Source organism: Poecile atricapillus, chromosome Z (genome assembly GCF_030490865.1).
Source record: "Poecile atricapillus isolate bPoeAtr1 chromosome Z, bPoeAtr1.hap1, whole genome shotgun sequence".
Classification (NCBI taxonomy): domain Eukaryota; kingdom Metazoa; phylum Chordata; class Aves; order Passeriformes; family Paridae; genus Poecile; species Poecile atricapillus.
The window spans coordinates 104,061,996-104,071,511 of record NC_081289.1 but is presented as its reverse complement, the minus strand read 5'-3'; the positions used below and the strand labels follow the sequence as shown (position 1 = coordinate 104,071,511).

At 47.7% G+C, this 9,516-nt stretch overlaps 1 protein-coding gene across 1 annotated transcript; it reads left to right on the top strand.

Moving 5' to 3' along the window:
* Positions 1–6,851: 6,851 nt before the first annotated feature.
* Positions 6,852–8,488, top strand: GADD45G (growth arrest and DNA damage inducible gamma). Its single transcript, XM_058827425.1, has 4 exons — positions 6,852–6,992; positions 7,098–7,199; positions 7,305–7,518; positions 7,817–8,488. The coding sequence occupies exons 1-4, from the start codon at positions 6,940–6,942 to the stop codon at positions 7,925–7,927; spliced, it is 480 nt and encodes a 159-aa protein (XP_058683408.1). The 5' UTR covers positions 6,852–6,939; the 3' UTR covers positions 7,928–8,488.
* Positions 8,489–9,516: the final 1,028 nt, after the last annotated feature.

Sequence of the window (9,516 nt, the reverse complement as noted above, 5' to 3'; positions counted from 1 at the left end):
CATGCACAATCTGTCCAATTTGGCCAGAAAACATAGGATTTACTGAGCTGGGTGTTATGCAGCCGTAGTGCATATGGGCTGTGAATGTGTCTAGGATTACCAGTCACACAACAGTCAGCCAGAGCTGCTGTGAATGCACAATGAGGTTTCAGTTGCTGGACTTATAAGACACACAGAAAGAAATCCCTGGAGAGAATCCTGAAAAATCTACCCTGATAAAATTCTGATCTGATAGAAAGAAAGCATTGCCAAGAAAACCTAGCTTTCAGCAGTTTTTAATGATAAACCAAAAGAAAAGAGATCATCATGCCTTGCAGTGTTTCTGAGAGACTTCTGAGCTGGGATGTTGCAGAAGGTTCCCTGAGGTGTTATCAGCTATCCCCCACAAACTGCTTTACGGCTTTGGACTGCCCTTCTTACCTCCAGTAGGATGTGAATTATGCGGATTTTAGCACAGGGCTGGGGAGGGAGCTGTCTCAGACGCAGCTCACTGTAGTCTGTCTTTTTTTTTCTCTTTCTAATTCACACTAGAGTGTGTCTCTCAGGAGTGTAACAGTGGAGATAAGAATGAAAAAAACCCCATCTCCTCCCTGTAACTCCATTAGTCACTCCTGGTGGAGATGGTCTTGTTTAAAATATGAAACACAAATATGCAGTGCTACAGCAAAAATGATATTGCGGTGCTGGAGTGTGTCCGGGGAAGGACAATGGAGCTGGTAAAAGGTCTGGAGCACAAGTACTGCGAGGAGCAGATGAGGGAGCTGAGGGTGTGCAGCCTGGAGAAAAGGAGGCTTGGGGGAGAACTTATCACTATATAACTGCCTAAAAGGAGGCTGTAGCCAGGTGGGGGTCTGTCTCTTCTCCCAGGTAACAAGAGATAGGACAAGAAGAAACAGCCTCAAGTTGTGCCAAAGGAGGTTTAGCTTGGGTATTAGGAGACATTTGTTGACCAGAAGGGTTGTTAAGCACTAGAATAGGCTGCCCAAGGGAGTGGTCAAGTCACCATCTCTGGAAGCATTTAGAAGATGTGTGTGGATGTGGAACTTAGGGATGTGGTTTAGTGATGAACATGACAGTGCTGGGTAAACTTGATGATCTTAAAGGTCTTTTCCAACCTAAATGATTCTAAGATTCTATATGTGACTGTTGAGGGATCACATAGCTAGATGAATGCTGTACAGGAATCTAAACAGTAAATAGATTATTTGCATAGAGGAAAAAGCCTTAAAGTTGCTAAATATTTCCATTTAAGCATTGCAATGAAAGCAAACCTGCTAGGGAAGATAGCACTGTGTTTTGAAGTACAAAAACTCAAACACTCAAAATTAGTGCAAGGAGTACTGTTGCCCTTTTTAGTGCAAAGCCTGAAAAGATGACAGAAATGAGGGCTCTGTGTATTACACAACATGCTGTAATAATCAGGCCTATGCAAACAATTAAGTGCTCTCCATTCTATAGCATTTCACTTATATTTCACTTATATTTGAGAATACTCAAAAATTTTAACTAAACAGTAGAACACTTAATTGAGAAGACTGCTGCTTCTATTACCACAGCTTTTTTATTAACCAAGACTTGTGATATGCAAGGATTTCTTTGTTTGTTTGGTTTAGTTTTGTTTTTCTTTGTTTTCTTTGGTGTTTTTTTTTTTTTTTTGTTTTGGTTTTGTTTTTTTTAAAGAAGAAGCTATGAAAAGCCTAACTTCAGTGCTTTCTCAGTAAGTTAAATATCCCTGTTGCCTGCAGATTGTGGATGTTTGGTCTTGGCTGGTGTCACTTCTGTGTCAAAGTGTCACAGAACAAAGTTTATGTACAGAGAATGCTACCTGTTTTAGGAGGTGTGGTGATCGGCAGTATCTGTGTCAGGTTGAGTGGGAAGAAATTATATGAGGATTACATAGCTGACCTGTTGATCTGCTGGAAACTTGAAATCAGCTTGAATTTAACCGGAGGATTTGTAAACCCTCCTAAAACTTTTGTTCAGTAGAAAGGTTTTAGATTAGGTTTTTATTTTGTGAAATGCTCTACCTGGAAAAAAAAGCTTGCTGGGTGATTACAATAGGTCTGCAAGGGAAGAGAACTGGATGTAGGACTGGAGTGGGAGAGGGAGAAGCTCTAATGGATTTAGAAAGACATTAAGGAGGGAATACTCCATCTGAGCCAAAAGGACTGATCTATCTTGGTAAAGAGAGTATTTCTGGTGGAAAGTCTGGATGTACAGCACAAGCCAGGAGTACTAGGCAGGTGAGCACAGTTTGGGAGCCCCACAGCTGGGATCTATTACCAGGGCTTGCAAGCCTTTTCTGATGTGGAAGGTTTGAGTCTCCTCTCACTTAGGCCAAGAGGTAATGTCTGTGACCGCTGCACTTCAGCCAGAGACATGATGTTATTTTCTCTGTAAAATGACAAAACTTATGTTTATTATCAGCTATACAAGTGTGTCATCCTTTTGCACTTTCATCTGTTAAATTCTGCCAGGTTCCTTGCCTTTGTTGGGATTGAATATGCTATTATTTCCCCCTTAATCTGTCTCTCACTTTTTATACTAGGGGACTGGTTTTGAAGCATATAATCATCAAGGTTGGAAGGGGCCTCTAAGATCATCCAATACAACAGCCAACCCAGCACTAGCGCTATAACCCCTAAACCACTAAACCACATTACCCAGCACCAGATCCAGATGCCTCCTAAGGACCTTCACCACCTCCCAGGCCAATTTATTCAAATGCTTGACCACCCTAATAATAATATTTTTTTTTCTCTAATATCTATTCTGATTCTCCTGTCTCAGATGAAAGCCATTTCCTCTGGTCCTATCACTGCAGGCACAGTAGAAGAGACTGACCCCCACCTCACTTCAGCTTCCTTCCAGGGAGTTGTAGAGATCTCCCCTGGGCCTCCTCTTCTAGTGACGAAACAAACACAACTCCCTCAGCCACTCCTCATAAGACATGTTTTCTAGTCCTTTCATAAGCCTTGTTGACTTTCACTGGACAAGCTCCAGCACCTCAATGTCCTGGAGATGTGAGGGGGCCAAAACTGGACCTGAGGTGCAGCCTCAGCAGCTCCAAGTACAGGAGGATGATCACCTCCCTTGTCCTGCTGGCCACACTATTCTTGGTTCAGGCCAAGAATGATGCCATTGACCTTCTTGGCCTTCTTGGCCACCTGGGCACATGCTGGTTCAGTCTGAGCTGGCTCTCAGTGAGCACCCCCAAGTCCCTTTTTGCCGAGCATCTCTCTCCCCCAGCCTGTAGGGCTGCATGGGTTTGCTGAGACTAAAATGCAGAAGCTGGCACCTTGTCTTACTGAGCCTCATGCAGTTTGTACTTGGCCCACTGATCGAGTCTGTCCAGGTCTCTGTAGAGCCTTCCTACCCCGAGCACATCCATGGATCTACTAACACACTCAAGGGGATCTCTTTGAGTAGGATGCGTCAAGGTCTAATTTTTGTTTGGTTGGGTGGCTGTTGGTTGCGTTTTTTATTTTATTTTTTTTTTTCTTTTAAAAAATATTTTATTTTAGTATTTTATTTTCTTCCTGTATCTCCGTGGGAAGCGTTCCGGGCACGGGAGCAGGAGGTGTCCGCGGGTGGCGCGCCGCGGGGCTGTGTCTGCTCGGGGAGCCGGCAGCGATCCGGCGGGTGGCCACGAGAGGTCAGCGCCGGCTTTGCTGCCAGCGCAGCGCCGAGCGGCAGCGGCACCTCGGCCCGTCCGCAAAGCAAGGGTCCGAATCGAGCCTCGCCGTGCTGCGGGAGCACCGGGAGGCGACGTTGGCCTTACACCAGGGCTGTCAGCAAGGACGGCAGAACCCACTCACTCACCTCTGAGTGCTGTTGCCATGTGATATTCACCGCTGTCCACAGTCTCCCCTCCCTTGACCTACAGGATGATATGAGGCACTCGAGAGTTGATCTACCATAGCTCTGTGCCCAGCAGTTAAATGTGTTAAAAGCAGGGAAGGAGAAAGACCAAGAAAGCAAGCAGTGGAGACCGACCTTCACTAAAGTTCAGTTTGCTTATTAGTGTCAAAGGTATCACATCTGCAGAGCTGATGCCTTCAAACCAGGGACGGGACCTTGGGCTTGCACAGCTTTCCTTTCTACACCTCCTCTTCTGCGTCAGAGGCCCAGTGTTGATTCTGTGGTTTGAAATAAGCTGGATCAAGTATCTAGTAATAAATGCTTCACGGCCTTCAGCACCGTCTGTGCTAGGAGACCCAGGAATAATGAGGCAAACTGGAAAGTGTCATGTCAAGAAGCCCTAATTCTAGTGTGCTGCATCACTAAGCTGCAACTGGAAGCTTGCATGTTGAAGGATTAATGTATTAATATGGTTCCATATATCACTTTATTATCTAAACAATTATATATCTTTTACTATTACATATGCACTGTTCTCCACTGTAAGTTACTTTGGCTTACTAATTCAGATCTACTTTAAGTAACTTCCACTTCTACTGTCATGAGAAAGTCATCAAAGCCATAGCTGATATCAGCATCTTTCAAAGCTGTGAGTCAGTTCTAGATTTTCTACCTATTTCATCAGAAATAGGCCTTTGAATACTTATAAGAGACATACCATTTAATGTGTCTAACCATTCAAGCTATTCTTCTGCATTCATCCCCATTTATATACTTAGAGAAAAAAAAAAAAAGGAAAAAAAAAAAAGAGGCAGATATATGAAGGGTTTTTATCTTTTGAGAATGAAAGGTACATGCTATGTACATAATGCTAATTCTAGCAAGTGGAGACAATTGCACTTGCCTGAATACAGGCCAAGAGATAATTTTCTGGGAACTTCTCACATCTCTTTTAAAGAAAGCAAACTAAGAATTTTTGCCCTTCTCAAGCAAATTCAGACTGACAGGTCACTGCTTTGGTTTCCAAATCAAGAATGCCTTTGAATGTTAGTAAGGGTAAAAAAGCTTTTTAGGCTTGAGAATTGGTATTTACAACAAAGAGTTTTCTCCCCAGTACTGACAGCTCTGTAGACATCAGAGAAGTATTCTTAGAGAGGCTGGATGTATCTGGCAAATATCATGCCTATGCTGTCATTAGTTTAAAATGGAAACTCACCAAGTGACTACTGCCAGGTTGAATGCTGTCACCTGTAGTGTCACCAGGGCACTAACTAGAAACAACTGGAAGTAGAAACAGGGCAGCTCATTAGAGCGGCTTAGTTTGAGAGGCATTTTGGGAACTGTGTTTCTCAAAGATACTGAAACTACATAGCAGAGTGTAGCACATACAGTCACAGAAAAGACGTGGTTCCTCCAGGACTCCCAGTGAAGTACTGGAAAGGGCATCCCCGGGTTTCAGCGCATTCGAACGGGGACAATGCTGCAGGCTAGGGTACAGCAAGGGTGACAAGTTAGAGAGATCCATCTGTGCAACCCGCTGGAGTCGGTGTGGACAGGTCGCAGTAGCACAAGTTACCCCAAGGTGGCTCTCCACAACCTCTGTGAAACTGCTTAGGGCTGCTCTGAAGCACTTGTCTCTCGGTGGAGACAAGTGCTAACTGGGAGCTCCAACGTAAGCGTGTCAGACGCTGGAGGGATGTGAAAAATTATTTGCCTTTTAATATTTAGACTGTGCTCATTCACAGCGGGGATATGTGTTTCATTATTGCTTGGTTCGCTGACAAACAGGTTCAAATCTGAGTTCAGCAATCACACTCGTTTCACTCTGGATTAATTATGAAGGATACACTGTCCAAATTACAACTACTTACAGTAAAGCCCGAAGCCCGACTGAAAATAAAATCTGCTCGCTCAACACACACTTCTCTTCCCTCTCCCCCCTCCTCAATCCCCCAAGGATTACAGGCCGGTACAGGCTGCAGAAAGATCATCAGTGACCTCAGAACAGGTCTGCATCGGGGCTTGCAATCCTGCACGGATGAAATCTACACAGCCTCCCTGGACAGGGAGAGAGCCTGCTCTACTGCTCGACTGTTCTCAGGGAGAAAGGATGTTTTTACATCCTATCTGAGACTCTTGGTTCGCCTTAGGCTCATTGTCTCCTGCCTTCCCACTTGGCATTATTGTGGAGACCCTGGTGTTAATCGCTCCACAGGTTTTGGGGACTGCAGTTTGCCGTCCATACTTTGCCTTGCCCTGGCCCTGGTCCCTCTGCCTGCAGAGCAGGGCAGCGCCGCAGCTTTGGGCACCTCGGTGCCCTCATCTGCACTTGCTCCAGTTTATCGATGAGTTTCCCCAGCTGGGGCTGCCCAGACCGGACGAACGGCATTGCTGCTGTGCCGTGAGTGCTGAGCACAGGGGGATTATCACCTCCCGCGGCCGGCTGGCCATGCTCCTGTTCACACAGACCGGGGCACCGGGGGCTTTGCTGCAGCTGAACATCACCGGGTGACTGCCCCAGGACCTTCTCTACAGAGCTGCCCTCTGCCCTGCTGGTTACAGGAGCTGTCCCTTCGCGGCGTTCACGTTTGCAGGAATCATAATAAAACCAATTATTTATTTATTTAATGAATTTCCCCTGCACTGTTCAGATTTTCCAAGTCTGGACACAAATTGCCCTACTAAACGCCAGTGCCTGCCGGCGGGCGGTGTGCAGGCAGCGCCCGCGCCTGCAGGCGCACCGCGGCACCCCTGGCTCGGGCCGGTACCGCCGGCACCCCTGGCTCGGGCCGGCGCGTGCCTGCGCGCGCCCCCACCCCCCTCGCCCCACGTGGCCTCCCGGCACGAGCCGCTCTTTCCCGGCCCCCCTTCCCGCCCCCCCCAGCTTCCTCTCCGGCGCGCGCCGATTAGCATAATAAAGCCTCCCCTTTCTCCCCCGCCGACCAATGGGAGGCCGGGAGGCGCCCGCGAGGGCTATAAGTAGCGCACGCCTGGCAGCTGCTGCTTCAGAGCGCTCACGGGGTGCCCAGAGCGAGGGCTGAGGGAGCAGCCGCAACTGCGCTGTGGAGAGTAACTGCTATGACTCTGGAGGAGATCCACGGACAGCAGCCCATGCCTGCGGGCAACGACTGGTACGTGCGGGTGGGCACTGGGGAGCCGAGAAAAGCGGATAGCGGGCGGTTTCGGGGCGGCGGCGGCGGCACCGCGCTGACCCTGTGTCTTCTCCCGGCCCGCAGGATGCAGGGCGCCGGCACGGCCCTCCACGAGCTGCTGGTGTCGGCGCAGCGCCGAGGCTGTCTCACCGCCGGCGTCTACGAGTCGGCCAAGCTCATGAATGTGTAAGTAGAGCGGCGGGGACAGGGGGAGTGTGTAAGTCAGCCCGGCGGGGCTGCGGGGTGGCCGGCGCCGACCGCGGGACTCATCAGGGTGCTCCCCTCCTGCAGCGACCCTGACAACGTCGCGTTCTGCGTGCTGGCCGCGGACCACGAGGACGAGGGGGACATCGCCCTGCAGATCCACTTCACTCTGATCCAAGCCTTCTGCTGCGAGAACGACATCGACATTGTGCGTGTGAACGACGTGGCCAAGCTGGCGGCCATCGTGGGGCCCAGCGAGGACTCCGGGGAGCCGCGGGATCTCCACTGCATCCTCATCACGGTGGGTGTCCCGCGGGCGGCCCCTTCTTCCGCTGCGGGTGGTCGAGTCCTCTGGGCACAGAGAAAGCGCTTGGCGCACGGAAAGTCAGCTGAGTAGTTGTAGTAGGAGGCAGAACTTCTCGTAACTGGATTTCCTCTGCTGTCCACAAGGGCAGCATCTCTGCTTCCTGTCTTGTCTGTGTCAGAACAGAAACTTTCTGGAAGTGCCTCCCGTCTTAAGCTAATTCTTCTGTAAATATTATCATGACCTCAGCTGGCGGGCAGTACTCACCGTGTGCAACTTGTTTTCTTTCTTGCAGAACCCGAATGAAGAAGGCTGGAAGGACCCAGCTCTGGAGAAGCTGAACTTGTTTTGCGAAGAGAGCCGAAATCTCAATGACTGGGTGCCAACTATCCCCCTGCCTGAGTGATGGTCACCTGGTGCACTGGGGAGGCTGAAACCTTTGTTGCATTCTCAACGTGCTGTGCGTTCACCAAAATGTGCAACAAGCTGCTGATTCCATGGATTAGCCTGGTCAAGAGACTGGATTAAAGTCGCTCAGACTGGCATGCAGTGGGCTCTTACAGAGGAGAAAGAGGAAAACAGCTCATCTCACCAGTGAGCCTCAGTAGGCTGCAACCGTGGAGAAGCTGACATACCATGGAACTGAAAGAAGTATTGCAAGTTTGGCTATGTGGAGCTGTTTCAGAAGGGAGAGGGGAAGTTGAGGGAAGTGGGCCAAAACTTTCCAGAAGGACTGGATAGCGTACTGTAACTGGGAACTGTTGGTGCTGTCTGCAAAACACAGGAGAAAGTATCAATATTTATGGAGTATTGGGGATTGGTTATTAAGACAAATGCAGATATTCCAAAGCAGACAGACTTCAACAGGCCTCTTGGGTCACTCTGCAGATCTGTTTTAATACTGCAATAACTTTTATTGAAATACTTGCTGCTATTGAAGCTTTCATAATAAATTTTTGACAATTAATTTCTGGGAGTGTCTTGCTTGCTGGGTGTGGGGAAGCATGTCACTGAAATACCACTGATGTTTTGCTTGTGTGCTGTAGTCAAAGATCTACTCCACAGTAATGGAGTTATTACTCAAATACTTTTTTGGGCTGGCTGAATGAAGTGCTGTTCTGTCCAAGTTGATAATTCAACCTTTTACCCTCTTGCAACAGCTGCTTATCGCAACAGCTTGCAAGACTAAGGAGTTGCATGGCTAATGAGCTCACTTATTGTAATAGGAGGTCTTTGTAGTCTGCTGGAGGAACACAATGCATGTTAGAAACATGGATTTTTAGAATACAGACCTCCAGTAAATTGCATCATTGATTCTTAAATATGACTTAGATGCATTCAGAGCTGGCATGTTTCCACTTGACAGAAGCAGCTTAAACATGATGGGGGGGGGGGGGGATGTGCAAAACTCCTTAGATGTCAAACACATCTAACATTTGCTTTGATTAGAATGACATCATTAAATCTAAAACTAGCAAATGGTGAATAAACATCACATCTGCCACAAGCTGCTCTCTGATTGCCATATGCTGTAACAATAGAAGCTGTCAGTCCAGAAGCCAATTTTGTGAAACCTAATTGCATGACAACACCAAATTAAGTCCAAAACAATTTAAGGATGGTGTGGCCTTTTTTAGAGATCCTGTCATGAAAAGTTAATATGGGTGGGTTGATTTGGCCCTATGTTAAAAGGGAAAACATCACCCCATTTTTGTGCACAAACTGCATGTGCTCCAGGACTTGATGTAAAATGGCACAGTAATAACCCCTTCTCCACAGAGCAAGAAAGCTAAACTACTCACTTCCTTTATAGTCACTAAAACCACTCAGTTATCACAATTGCATTTCCTCTGGGCTGTCTTGCAGTGATTGACAGTAGCACTTGCTGAAAAGTGGTAATTTCCACTTGAGCAAGGAAGCTGCTTGCTCTCAGTTTCATTGTTCCAGATAAGGGAAGTTCAAATTCAGCTCCAGCATTCCTGGAATATGCTTCCT